Raw genomic sequence first — 15,000 nt, 5'->3', positions numbered from 1 at the left:
AGAGGGGGAACAGGACCTGGACGCCCCCTACAGAGTGCAGCGCTCTGGGGATGGAGTGGGTCACCGTGGCTCGGACGTCCTGGGGGTCAGAGGTCGAGAGAGAGTGATATCATGAACTAAAACGGTGTGTGTATAGGTTTGTTCAGGCGCGATTTATGGATTAGGTTGGAGAGAGAGAGAGAGAGAGAGAGAGAGAGAGAGAGATAGAGAGAGAGAGAGAGAGAGAGAGAGAGAGAGAGAGAGAGAGAGAGAGAGAGAGAGAGAGAGAGAGAGAGAGAGAGAGAGAGAGACAGAGACAGAGAGAGAGAGCGAGAGAGAGCGAGAGAGAGAGAGAAAACCATGTATACGTTTGTTTACTTGAGGGGTGGCCTGTCTGTGTGTGTGCGTGCTAATACGTGCACGTGCGGGTTCTTCTCCCCTCACAAACCTGCAGCATGAGTGCGTGCGGCGAGTGGACGAAGATGGACGCGTTGTCGCGCGGCGAGGACTCCAGGCAGAGCTGTCCGTCGGTGGCCTTGGCGTTGTAGGTGAAGCAGAGCGCGGCGCACAGCTTCCCGTCGTACAGGACCTGCTTGTGGTGGTCCGCCAGGTGGGTGTCGCTCTCCCAGCGGAACCGGAACGTGCTCTGGGGCGGGAGGGAGCGTGCGGTCGACACATGACGGGCGTTCGGCTCGGGGCGTTCGAAATAACGCCGCCAGACAAACAGACGGGAGTCCAGCGCTTTTAACGCGAAAAAAAAACATGGTTTATAATTGAACGTTTAAAATTGCCGTTCGAGCTTCCGTTGGTTTCAGAACGCCAAACAAAGCTAATATCCAATTGGAAGATAAGTTTCAATAGTTTGAACTGAGCGTGAAAGGGTAGCGCTAGGTTTGGCTTCGACGCTCGACTCTACAGGAATACGTTCGCTTTCAACGCCGCCGCTGAACCAAACAAACTCTTGACAACTTTAAGTGGTCAGCACGCTTCGAGATCGGCAAGGTTGTGAGGCTAAAATAACGTCTCCTTGGGAACCCCACTTGAATAAAACGAATGAAACTTTAAGGTAACCGACGCTACATTGAGTATCAAACAAGTCGGTAAAATATAAAAAAATTATATATAAAATAAAGTATTTTGAAGTACCCGGACCACTTAAGGGCTGTGGCCCATAACGCATGGCGAAGGACACAGTTGAATGGGTACATTCTCATGGTAAACCTAACAACTACACTAACTTGCACCCCTGCATGTGTGTATGGTTTGAAGGTTCTAGGTTCAAACCCCAAAATCGACATCCCTCCTGTAGTAATCACAGATATCCTAACCCCTACCTGCGTCCCAAACATCGACTGGAACATCATGAATCACATCGTTCAATTGTAAATTGTGATCACTTGCTAATTGCCTCGCACATTCTACTCTGAAAGCCACAGCAAAAACAGGTATGGTCTCACAATCCAATGAATGCAATGTTGAAACAGTTATCATTGAGTCCTGACCATATCATCAAAAAGATTGCAGGTTCTGCTGCCCAACAAAATAAAATTGTCAAGAGTCTATATCACGTCTATGATCATGAACAGTGAGCCGCGCTGGCCGGGGCCAAGATATCAGGAGATATAGAGTGTACTATGAACTGTATCTGGCATCCTACACACCCTCATCCCCACACACACACACACATTACCCAGGGATGTTCCTGCCACCCCGATCAGCGGACCTAATGAAGTGCTCGCGCTGCAGCCCGCTGGCTCGATACCTGGTTCATTAGCGCTAATGTAACAAATGGCTAATCGATAGCGACAGCGGCCCGGGAGACCAGATACAGCGAATCCATTAGCCGTTTGGCAGACGAGCTCAATTAATGTAGCAACACAGAAAATATTATATAGAGGATACAGCAGAGAGAGAGAGAGAGAGAGGAATATTAGAGAGACCAGAGAGAGAGGATAGAGGAGAGAGAAGAGAGCGGAGAGAAAAGAGGAGAGAGAAGAGTGAGAAGAGCGAAAAGACGGAGGAGAGTGAAGAGAGGGAAGAGAGAGGAGAGAGAAGAGAAAAGAGGAGAGAGAGAAGAGAAAAGAGACAGATGAGTGTGAAGAGGGAAGAGAGAGATGAGAGAGAATAGAGAGAAAAGAGGAGAAAAAAGAGATTAAAGAGGAGAGAGAGAAGAGACAGAAGAGAACAAAGAGAGAAGACAGAGAAGAGAGGAATATTCTTCTTGGAGGATACAAGATTGAGAGAGAGAGATGATAATGAGAGGAAGTGAGAAGAAGAGAGAGAGAGAGAAAGTTCAGGTTACAGAGGAGAGAGAGGTAAAGGTGAGATGTATTGATAAGTATGGGAGAGAAAGAGAGAGAGAGCGAGCGAGCGAGCGAGCGAGCGAGAGAGAGAGAGAGAGAGAGAGAGAGAGAGAGAGGGAGGTTAAATTGAGGTTGGCTCCCAAATGATAAAAAAAACATGAAAACAATGTTGCTGTAAAAAGCTTCTGTAGGAAGGATTCAAGAGTTTGAAGTGCAGAAAAGAGTGGAGAGAGCAAGAGGTTGAAACTAAATAACCCAAAAAACGTCCGTCTGTTCGCTATCGACATTGCCCTACCATTGAGAAGTGTTGCATTTCATCCATCTGGCAAGATGGATTCAGGCAAGATGGTCCCCTGAACCCATCACAGTACAAATTCACTGTTTGGTCTGAAATTGTTAGCGGGAAGGAAAAATGAAATCCAGATTTGCTCATACAGAGGCAGGCACAGTCGACTGAAAATAGAAATTCTCACCGGCATTTCTAACAAATTACAACCCATTCATGGTATTCCTCATAACTATAACAGGGACATATTTCACGTCTGCTTGGGCCACAAACACAATTTGGATGTTGAAGTGGGCCTTGGGACGAAAAAGGTTTGGAACCACTGATTGAGATAGATATACTGAAAGGAACGTTTTTAATCCCTCGGTAAGGTTCCCTTAGGCAATTGCACTGATACCTCGAGATCATCTGAGCCATCTCCTGCAGATCCAGCTGTTGGACGGCTTCATGAAACATCTGGACCCCTCTCACAAAAATCCTCCTTTCATCACCACTTTTCCATTCCCTGTAAACTATTCATGTAGTAACTGGGTGTGAGCGGCTTGTGTTTCGGGTTTCTTAATGGTCTGTCCCACTGGCAGTGTATTTTCATATTCTTGCCAACGACACCTAGTTCAGGAAAAACTGAAAGCTCATCCGTTCCACTCAACTGCATATTAAGCATATATATAAAAGCAAACCTCTCCATTCTAATGTAGCATTTTTTCATCTTTATAGCTCGTATTTTATATCCCTATCATAGTGCATTATGGTTAAGCTGTAATTGATCCATGATATACATATAGCATACGGTATATTTGCCGATGCTGCACTCTGCTTTACATTAACATAACACTGCTCTCATATGGTCCTGGCCTGTTGGCTGGGGCCAACACTGCCCGCCTGGCCTTCCCCATCACAGGTACTGCAGTATTAAAGCCATGCTGACTTCAGCACTAGTTCTCTACAGAGACAGGGGTGATTAAAGAGGCTGGCGTTCTCCGTTTGTTAATTATGCGGGGGGAAGTATGTAGCAAATCAATTTAAAAATAATTGTCCCCTTTTGTTACACCTGGACTCATTTTTGTAATGCAAACTTTAGGGTTCAGACGCAGACCAAAAACGCTTACATGAATGTGAGAGGACTTGTGGGTGGCTAAATGCTAGAGCTACGTTGAGCGTGCTGCATGCCTAGTAGAGACCGATTAAACATTAATGAATTCTTTAGGATGCCCACTCGGTCTCTAGGGCTCATGGTCCCTTGGACTTAAAATAATTTAACTAAATGATAAGGCTTCCACCTGTCCTTCCTGTTAGGAACGTTTCACACCTCGTCGGTCTCAAGACGTTGCTCACACCTCCACCAGAGTCCCAGGTCGGGTTCTTCATGAAGTCCTGCTGACAGCAGCACTAGACCGCAATGATTAAGGACTTAACGTGGGAAAGCTCGCTCTCTCTCTCTCTCTCTCTCTCTCTCTCTCTCTCTCTCTCTCTCTCTCTCTCTCTCTCTCTCTCTCTCTCTCTCTCTCTCTCTCTCTCTCTCTCTCTCTCTCTCTCTCTCTCTCTCTCTCTCTCTCTCTCTCTCTCTCTCTCTCTCTCTCTCTCTCTCTCTCTCTCTCTCTCTCTCTCTCCCCCCTTCAGTCATGAGCCCGGCTCCCAGGCGATAACGAGCTGCCACTTCACAGTAAAAGTCTCAGTACTGCTACTTCACAGTAAAAGTCTCGGTACTGCCACTTCACAGTAAAAGCCCCTCGCTGAGGCTGGATAATGATGCATAGCTGGCAGTTAATAAACCCCCTGCAGGGCCGACGCTGTCCTTCCTACTCCTCCTGATCCCCATTCCTCCCCCCCCCCCCCCCCCCCCCCCAGAATCGTTTTGATACTCTTCTACTCCCCCTGCTCCCCATCTACAGCTCCTCTTCGTCCCCTGTCCTCCTCTTCGTCCCCTGTCCTCCTCTTCTTAAAGACAATCGTTTAAAAAATAAACGTGAAAATAAGAAAAAGCAAAGCCAAGTATTAGCATGAATTACGATAAGTGTTTTTCCTAGGACATTTCTCCAAGAAGTTTAAACTGTCGGGGTAAATAATCGTTGAGGTAAATAACGTTTGAAGCCAAGAGGCATGAATGAATCTGGCAGTTGGGTGGGGGGTTGTTTCATTTAATTTTAGGGATGGTTTATTGCAGCAGCGCTCCGCCGAGGGTAACATTACGCTGGAGTGGAACTCTAAGCCTACAGCTCTCCCGCGTCAATCTCACGAAAGACTAAAAGTGCCAAAAACCCAAGGCTTCAACCTAAAATGTTTGTTTTAGCTTTCCCAACTAATAATGCATTTGTTCAACCAAGCTTGCAAACAGTGTGACCTTCATAGTTATTTCACATGTTCAACATTAAAACTTTGGTTCTGAACCACCTTTGGGCATATTGGGGCTAGAGAGTTCAGGGATAAGCAAAGAAAAATAAACATCATTAGAGACTGCTGACCTGAATGCCAGTGTACTACAGCGTTATACTATGCATTCTAGTATTATACCATGCATTATAATAATAATAAATAATACATTTAATTTAGAGGCGCCTTTCAAGACACCCAAGGTCACCTTACAGAGCATATAGTCATCATACATTTTTTAAAAAGCAAGACATTGTGGAAAAAATAAATAAATAAATAAACATAAGCAATAAGAAATAAATAAAAAAAACAATCAAAACAGTGATCAGTTAGACGTTGTGTGCGAGTTTGAACAAGTGAGTTTTGAGTTGTGACTTGAAGGTTGAAATGGTGTCTGACTGTTTTATGTGTGGGGGGAGGGAGTTCCAGAGCCTGGGTGCTGAACAGCTGAATGACCGGGCACCCATTGTAATGAGTCGTGATGTGGGGATACATAGTAGTCCAGCAGAGGTTGAGCGGAGGGAGCGGGAGGGAGTGTATTCTTGGAGGAGGTCGCAGAGATAACTGGGGGCTAGGTTGTGGAGAGCTTTGTAGGTGAGGAGTAGGGTTTTGCATTGGATGCGGTAATGTACTGGGAGCCAGTGAAGTTGAATGAGGACAGGGGTGACGTGGTCAGATGATTTGGTGCGGGTGATGATCCGGGCGGCTGAGTTCTGAATGATCTGCAGTCTGTTGATAAGTTTGGTGGGGAGTCCGGTGAGGAGGGCGTTGCAGTAGTCTATGCGTATTATGGTGTTATATGATGCATTCTAGCATTATATGATTTCTTATAATATCATTTTATGCATTATAATATCATATGATGGAATAAATCATGTATTCATAAACTGATAGTTCCGGCTGTTGGTTCTGATTGACTTTATTTCATGTGCTGTGGGTGCATTTTGTGGATCCTTACCAGGTACTCTATACTGAATGTTTTAGGAAGCGTTTTATCGAGCCACTTGAGGCTGTGCTTACCAGTGGATTTAGAGCAGCTAGGGAGGCTCTAGGCACTCGGCTTCGTTCTGTGCCAGCTTAATAACAGTATGAGAAGCATTACTGTACTATATGTAAGCATTACTGTATGCTGTGATTGTTCTCAGCTTGTCATTCCCAAGAATCAAAGAACCAGGGAATGAAAACGGACATATGAACTGTGTCATAATTGTAGATCAAGTATTGCCGTTAATAATACATACGTACAGTATTATGTAAATATTAAATGACCGAAGGACAACAGAAGACAACAGAACCCAGTTCAAACGTGAGAGCGGTTTCCGCATAATCCTCCGTCCAGAAATACATCTCGCAGCAACCAACTCCCCGACGCCTTCATCTTCCCCACCTCTGAGCACGCCACATCAGTCAGACTGTCGCAGGCAGCATCTGCTGATAGTTACGAAACAGCTGCCATCCCCTTAAACTCCACATTTATGCATAGGAAGACGAGACGATTCTACGGCTGGCGTTGTTTACGTTGCGGCACGCTTAAGGCTGACAACACCTGATGAAATGGTATGGAACACTCAAGGGTTTGAAGTTTTCATGGTGCCGAGAGACAACGGTGTTAGTAATCATACAGTCGATTATCCTTTTCCACTGGCTGACGCAAGAGTGTTATTTCTCTGTCACATTCATTTAAAAACACCAAGAGTGGCGTGACTGCGCCACGGATCACGCTTAAATCCGTGAAAAATAAACGTGATGCAAAAATCTATAGGCTGTAGTAGCAAGGGTGCGTTGAATCCAAATGACAGAACACAAATCTCTGCTGTAGAGCATACGGCATACAGCATGTTCTGTATGCTGGAGGGCACTGCTTGCTAGTTAGCGCTTGATGCTAGCTTATGGTGACCAGATTTGTAAATTAAATATCTGATATTATTTCTTCAAAAAGAAAAAAAGCGAAGAAGTATCATTTTGCTTATTCTTATCATGGTCAATGCAAGTACTTTGGTAAATTATTTGGCAGTAACCTACATACCCAATGGGTTACTATGATGTGTTTTAAGCTCTGCTAAAGGTTAGCTACTCAAACAGGCAAATGTTTCTTATTGGGTTGATCATCTATTGTTTGTATAAGCCATGCCGGCTTATGGTATAAAGTCGATTGATAGACCCCCGCTTAGCGAGCCTGATGCAGCCTATCAGATAGACTTTAGACGAATTACCAACTGACTAAAAAAATATATTTATGCTCAACCTAGAACCGTTGCCAATAAAAAATGCATTTATATATTCTTTAAATCCTTTTGGAAAAACCTGGACATTACCGGGGAAATCTCTAACCAGGGACAGGCCAACGGAGAAATGGGGACCGTCACCCAATGCATGCTGGTCTGGATACTAGCTAGCATTGGCAATCATGAGCTGGGACTGAAATACACCATTATTAGCGCCTGGACCAGGTGTGTTCGTATGTGTGTCGGTTTGTTTGTGTCCAGTGTGTGTGCATCATTAAAGCTAAACACCCCTAATCTGACAAGGATCTTGTTCACCCATGGACAGGGTTCTCAGTGACTGCCTCTACAAACACACACACACACACACACACACACACACACACACACAAAACACACACACACACACTTTCCAATCGCCTCGTCAAACTGAAGCAGCCCCTCCCCCCTGCCTCCCCATCAACTCCCTCACTCTCCTCCCCTCTGGGTCGGTGAGGCGATCCTGCTGAGACGCGCTGAAACAACACTCTAGAAGCCAGCCAGGAGGTGACCAATTATGAGCGGACTGACCGAATAAGCTGCAATCCAGGAGAGCCTTTGGATTTCTCTTCTTCTTCTTCCTCCCCCCCCCGTTTTTCTCCCTTCTCTCACCCTTTCTGCGTCAGTTGGTCACAGTGTGTGGGCCTTTCTCTGACGCTCTCTCTCTATCTCGCCCCTTTATCTTCTCTCTCTCCGTCTCTGTTTGTTTCTCTCTCTCTCTCTCTCTCCATCTCCCCCTCCCACTCTCCCCCTCCTTCTCTCCCACTTTCCCAGGGTCTTTGTGTGTTGTCAGAGAGATTGAGGGATTAACTCCAACATCCATTACAATCCTGTCCACACCTGACACGACAACTGTGGGGTTTTACGGACATTTATCAGTCTTCTGTCCATACTGGTGTTTCACCGGGGAATCCGAAAAAAAAAATTCATACACATTGAGCCAGCAGGAACCTTCTCCAAGAACACACACACACACACACACACACACACACACACACACACACACACACACACACACACACACACACACACACACACACACACACACACACACACACACACACACACACACAGGGCTCCACTGAAAACACTGCATTGCCTCGCAATCAGCGTAGCCTCAACTTGCTGCTATACATGCTCCACAGAGCCACGAGATGAAAAACAATCAGCGTCTATAGCCGTCATCATCAAAGAGCGCTGAGTGGATGCGAGCGTTGGCCATGGAGAATTAAAGCGCTAAGATGTTTCTGGCTCGTACAGAGCCATCAGACGCACCACAACATAATCCATTGGCTATCACCCCTGCCAGCGGCTCGCAGCCGAATGCTCCCTCTGACGGATCATCACGAGATGAGGCGCTGAGGAGTGGGTGGCTCGCTCCGTCCCATCGTCCCCCCCGAGGAGGGACCTGGCGGGGGGGGATACGGCTAGGGGGTCAGGGGCGAGGCTGGGCGTAGGATTGTGTACCTTATAGCTCGGGCCGAGCTGGTGGATGGCGAAGATCTGCGCGGGGTTGAGCGCGTCACTGAACGCGTAGAAGGCGGCGAGCTGGCCGCAGAACACCCGGTTAGAGTCGGCCGTCTCGGACGAGCCCAGGAAGCACTTGTCGTAGCTCTGAGGGAGAGGGGGAGAGAGAGAGAGAGGGGGAGAGAGAGAGAGAGAGAGAGAGAGAGAGAGAGAGAGAGAGAGAGAGAGAGAGAGAGAGAGAGAGAGAGAGAGAGAGAGGAATCCATAATGTATTTATTATGTTATTAAGGGTTATCTTGGTGTCCATTAAGCAGCAGAAAATGATGGTCCCTGAAATCCTTTGCAGGGTGAGGTCTCGCGTAATTTCAGTCTATTGAATTCCTCCAATTCCTTCAAGCTGATTTAATGTGCGAAGTCTTTCTTTCCAACTTGGCTACGTGGCCAATTATCGTCTGCCTACGTGGCCAGGAAAGGTCATTCACATTACGACGATGTGCCTTATTTAATTTTTTTTTTATGGTAGAGGATATTATGGTAGGAGTGCTATGGGTGTCCAACCCGATGCTGTCACCGATTGTCGAACAAGTGGGATGAGGGCGACCTACTCATTCTGAACATAGCTTTTGAATGCTTTTCTGTACAATAACACTTACATCCTGTGGCTATAGAGTTCTCTTTTGTGCTTTCTCACCTAGCAGCCAATCAAATTCCACAAGTATTTTGTGTGGATTTTACTCTTTTTTTATGCACCGCTACGAAGAGAGAAGGGGTAGAGGGTATAAAGAGTGAATGACACTGGAGCGGGCATAGGAATCAAACCTGTTTCTCCTTATATCTATTTATCAGAGAACCACAGAAAGGCACTTCTCTTTTTATTCAGCACTTTTCAACATGTCTCCAAACTCCCCCCCCCCCCCCCTGAATCTTATTTCCCTTCACGTCTGTTCATCTGATTAACCTGTCAACAACCTTGTGCACCTGAGCGGCCTAGATTGATTGTAAATCTAAAATTAAGATTTTAGATTTCACTATGTGGCAGGGACACCTTTTGCCTCCAGCGGTCAGTGCCGTTAACCGCCTGTCACTCAACAGCCGCGTCATCGCTGGGAGATTTTCTTTCCAGAGTCCTCGTTTACCAGCCAATTAAAACTAAGGGGAGAGGCCTCCGCAGCAATCTGCAAATGCAAATATTGAGCTCTCTCTATTCAGGTCAGGTTATTCTGGATCCCCACTCATCTTACTTCTGCTGTCCCTCTCTCTCCCCCTCCCCAGGCGCCTCGCACTGACAAAACCATATTCAAATCTCCTTCTTTGAACCAGAAGAAGAAACAGCCCGCAACTCCCAGGAGAAATCTGTGTCCAAGTGATAAAAACCCTTTTTTTCAATGTTTCTGCCGGGTGATTTATGATGTGGTTCCTCTTTTATTTTATTCTTTCTCACAATAAGAAACCGTCCTTCTAGAACAATCCGGAAAAAAGCGTCTGGCGTCGGTCAGACCCGTTGGTCGTAGAGAAACGGAAAACAGAGCCAGCGACCGTGGCGGCGACTGTGACGGTGGAGGGAGAGAGGACGGCCGCTTACATCACTGGTGTTGACGTGCCACGCCATGTCGCCGTAGGAGACCAGCTGCCCGTTGACGTAGCAACGGATCTCGCTGTTCCGCCAGCGGTTGTAGACGTGGACCGCGCTGATCATGTACCACTGAGGAGAAGAGAAGAGGATAAGATGACAGTAGAGAAAAACAAACACATAACCTCGGCTACAAGGTTATGCGTTTGTCGATTCATGATTTCAATGAGCACCATGTACTCAGATGAGAGAGACAGTGGGAGAGATATGAGAGGAGAGGGAGATATGGACAGAGAGAGCTATACAAGTTACAGACAAGATGCTACCCAAAAAAAAAAGGGTGATAATAATGTCTACATTAGGTCATCTGTTTAGTCGACAATTTCCTCCAAAAGAGACTCACAGCATCATCCGGATATCTTGCTCAACATTCGCGGTCAGAGTGCGGACATTGGGGTTCGAACCGAGAACCACCCGAGCCACTCTACTATCCTGCCAAATAGCCTTGCTACGGGTCTTAATGCATTGGCATGATAGCTTGCACCTATTTTAGTACAGTATTTTTGAGTATGTATTTAAATGTGTCATATGTGTGTGTGTATGTTGGATGTGAGTGGACAATCTGAGTCCATAATAAAGATTTATTATTATTATTATTAATCAACTACTAGGTAAAATGTCTTGCATATCCTCCTCCAACGTCCTGCGTCTAGTGGTTATCCTCTTTGAGCAAACCAGCCAGCCCACATCTCTGTTCTAATGATCTGTGTTCACTGCGGGTCACACGGGACAGACGCGTCTACTAAATGATTAAATAGTAAACACAAACACCTTACCTTTCCCTAGGAAGTTGCTGCTCGGAAATATCTATTATTGAAGTACACCGATGGTGATTACTTCTCGGAGAGTCTCTCTTTATTGTCTGAAAATACCTCATGACTCTGCAGTCTCAAGCGAGCAACCTTATTAAACGATCAAGACGACGTTTAACCACAGACCTAATAAAAAAAAAGCGTTTAACAACAGGGCCTAGATGGGGCCGGAGGGACATGCCCATTCACAAGAGCAATCATTCATGGTCCGAAGGTTGCAGTACCAGCATCGTGCGTACCTTCCTGGGCTTAGAGTCATTCATGGTCACGGACCTCAGTACCAGCACCATGCTTACCTTCCTGGGCTTAGAGTCATTCATGGTCAGAAGGTTGCAGTACCTTCCTGGGCTTAGAGTCATTCATGGTCAGAAGGTTGCAGTACCTTCCTGGGCTTAGAGTCATTCATGGTCACGGACCTCAGTACCAGCACCGTGCTTACCTTCCGGGGCTGAAAGTCGTACTTGACACAGTGTTGGAACCCCTTCCCTTTAGACTTGAGCGACGTGACGATCAGACAGTTGCCCACAAAGTGCGCCGAGTAGCCCACCCCCTTGTTGGTGCGGAAGCTGCGGACAGAGACAGGTGGATGTCGGGTTACGCGATGAAGAGTGACAGAGCCTTTGGATCAACTTGTCAAGAGGCGGCGGTTCTCTATTCATCAAAGTTACGCGGCTTGAGTTCGTTTTTTGTTGTGCGTCAGTATGATTGATACACGCTTACATATAAATCGACTGTCACTTTGTTTTGCTTCCTGGGTGTGGACGTGATGTACAAGGACGTGATGAGAGACCCGGACAAGGCAAACAGACAGACAGAGAGACAGACAGAAAGATATAGAGTGAGATCGAGGGAGAGAGAGAGAGGGACATCCATAGACAGAGAGAGAGAGAGAGAGAGAGAGAGAGAGAGAGAGAGAGAGAGAGAGAGAGAGAGAGAGAGAGAGAGAGAGAGAGAGAGAGAGAGAGAGAGAGTGAGATCGAGAGAGAGAGATCGAGATCGAGATCGAGAGAGAGACATCCATAGACAGAGAGAGAGAGAGAGAGAGAGAGAGAGAGAGAGAGAGAGATCGAGAGAGAGATCGAGAGATCGAGAGAGAGAGAGAGAGAGAGAGAGAGAGAGAGAGAGAGAGAGAGAGAGAGAGAGAGATCCATAGACAGAGAGAGGGAGATGGCAATTGAGGAGAAGGACAGAGGACAGAGAAGAGGGGCTGAAGTCTGAGAGAAAGAGAAAGCTAGAGAGAGAGAGACTTGAAAGACAGAGAAATGGGGGAGATGGTGAAGGAGGCAGAGAGGGACTAGCAAAATTCTCTCTCTTTGAAAATTTCTGTTCTTCTAACAGGCCCTGGCACTGGGCCACATCTCGTCGACGTTTGGCAGGACTCAAACTGGATTAGCCTGCTACATCAGGGACGCTTCTAGGGCCTGTCACCACGACAACTGGGCGACGCTGGTCTAGGAACTCGAAAAAAAAAACTCATAGGTACATTTGTAATGCAAACTCAAAACACCGGAGGAGGAAGAAGAGGAGGAAGAAGAGGAGGAGGAAGAGGATGGGAGGAGCAGGGGGAGCAGGGCTATGACCCACCAGTAGAGGTACGGCTTGTCGCCGTCGCTGCTGAGGCTGCCGAGCGGATCCATTCTGAACCAGGTGCTGAGGGTGAAGCCGCCCTGATACGGCCACCTGGCGATAGGAGGCAACGCTATGGCCTAGAGGAAGACAGGATTACATTATCACAGTAAGCCTTGTTGTGTTTGAGCCCTAGCATGCTGTGACTGTTTAGTTTGTAGCTGTTAACCTGCCCCAAGCCCTTTTGGGGTTAACCCTTTGCCTGAAATGACATTCCCAAAGTAAATCAAGATTAGCTCTATATATCTGTTGGCTCTATATCCGTCAGGTTATTTGTTTTTTCGTTTAATGAAGGTGAGTTTAGCAAGTGTGGTACCAGGCGAAAACATCCTCATTAGCACACGGCTGGAAACAATTACCATTCACAATGTTAGGAGAAAACACCAAGTTAACGGTAATTTAATGTTGTTCTATATTTAAACAACAGGCAAATCTCTACAAAAAATTCTATAGCTGACTTTTCCGAGAAACTCTTATTTAATCATCAGACATTTGTAACCCTAACAGCCATTGTTCAATGATTTTCAGATATTTACATAGTACTTTCTGTTAAATGATTTCACAACTCTCCAAAGTTTCCAACATATTATAATGTCATGGACAATGACAACCGCTGTCTCTATTAAAAAGTTGGATTAAAAAAGCAATTAAAAATGTACAGCTTCCTTAAGTTTTCTTCCTTCAAAAGGTTTCTTTCGCAAAGAACAACCTCCGCAGAGAAAACGACTTTGTGCGGTAAGACTCAAATTAAATTCCTCGCTGCCACTACAAGACGAAGGAGATTGAAATGAGCTGCCAAGGAATGTCGTTTCCCCACAAAAGTATTTCTGCATTAGAAAATGACACAGCAGTCTTCACTTAACATAAAACACATAACTTTTAAACTGTGGAAGCAGATCATGACCTTTTGTGACGTCATTAGTTATATAAAAAAATATTCATCCTTGGGTCCTTGTGATAAAGAAAGTCTGTAATTTGTATCCAGAACAGACAATTCCAGTGTGCAATTTACGGCCCTGTGTTAAATTAACTGGAATTCACTTCGACACGTAGCTAATGGATCGAACATGATTTAAGTAAGAGTTCTAGGAAAGAGGGGGAGAAGGTATCTCCATGGAAACGGCTCACGACAACTTTGCAATATTATTTTCGTAAGCTAGCGCACATCGTTCAGAAAGAGTTTCATAACGAGCGGCATTGTGCGTGAACAGTGCCGAGCACCGGGCCATTACACCATAAGTGGAACGTGGAAGTGAGTCCGAAAAAGCACCTAAACTGAGTGACTCACGGCAGCTCTGTGTCCTGGGAAGCTGAAGAAGGTGTCCGGGCCGACCGTCTGGGGCTCCGTGCTGAGGCTCAACACCGACAGCAGCTTCACCGCATGCCTGGGCTATAACACACACACACACACACAGGTTATAACACACACTCTGAGATTAACAAACACACACACACACACACAGGTTATAACACACACTCTGAGATTAAAAAACACACACACACACACACACAAAGGTTATACATCACACACAGAGACTAGAACAGGAGAACATACACAAGAGGTAAACACTTTAGAATATAATGTGAGCAATGGAATATATCTTGCTGGGAAGGTGTAGGGCGACAGAGAGAGAGACAAAGAGAGAGACAGAGAGAGAGCGGAAGCGAGAGAGAGCAAGTCATGCAGTGGATAAGAGAAAGCAAGAAATAGAAATGTATAGACAGGATGAGTGATGAAGTGAGTTCAAAGTGCTGGAAAAACAGAAGGAAGGAGAGATATAAAGTACTGGCTGTGATCTTCTACACTGACATCTCATGGGAACACGTATGGAGAGATCCCATCAAAATCTAACACATTCCCATCTGTTCTCATCTGTGATACACCGTTCTGTTTATCATCCGTTGTCATGGTGAAGTAAGGAAGGGACAGCAGGAAGGCAACAACAACAGGGATATACAGGGGGCTTGTTAATGAGTGGTTTGGCAGATTGGCAGGTGGTCTCACAAATCATAGTTTAGACTAATAACTAAAGTCTGATGGCAGAAAAGCTCAAACCTCTGGAAACGCTTTTCTTCCACTTTCTGTCGCTACAAATTTGTCTTGATCAATCTAGTCGCCGGAGGCTGGGAATCAACGAGCGTGTTATTGGTGGACACAAACTCTGCATTCAACTGCGAGGAACTGCTGTAAACGTTTATCATCAACGCTGTGAAGTAATCCACTTATTAAAAGACCCTGTTCCGAGGACATCCCTGCTCTGGGATG

The 15,000-nt window shown here is 46.0% G+C and overlaps 1 protein-coding gene across 1 annotated transcript in view; it reads right to left on the bottom strand.

Moving 5' to 3' along the window:
• The window catches only part of LOC115561051 (neurobeachin-like), a 56,083-nt gene that overhangs the window by 8,585 nt on the left and 32,498 nt on the right, over window positions 1-15,000 (bottom strand). The window contains exons 4-10 of the mRNA XM_030380838.1: window positions 14,023-14,124; window positions 12,693-12,814; window positions 11,548-11,674; window positions 10,249-10,368; window positions 8,667-8,813; window positions 428-625; window positions 1-79 (exon numbers count right to left, since the gene is read on the bottom strand). The exon at window positions 1-79 is cut by the window's left edge and continues 58 nt beyond it. Coding sequence (XP_030236698.1) covers window positions 1-79; window positions 428-625; window positions 8,667-8,813; window positions 10,249-10,368; window positions 11,548-11,674; window positions 12,693-12,814; window positions 14,023-14,124 — 895 coding nt within the window. The remainder of the gene's footprint in view (window positions 80-427; window positions 626-8,666; window positions 8,814-10,248; window positions 10,369-11,547; window positions 11,675-12,692; window positions 12,815-14,022; window positions 14,125-15,000) is intronic.

This window comes from Gadus morhua, chromosome 16, assembly GCF_902167405.1.
Source record: "Gadus morhua chromosome 16, gadMor3.0, whole genome shotgun sequence".
NCBI classification, from domain to species: Eukaryota; Metazoa; Chordata; class Actinopteri; order Gadiformes; family Gadidae; genus Gadus; species Gadus morhua.
This window is presented reverse-complemented; position numbering and strand designations above follow the sequence as displayed.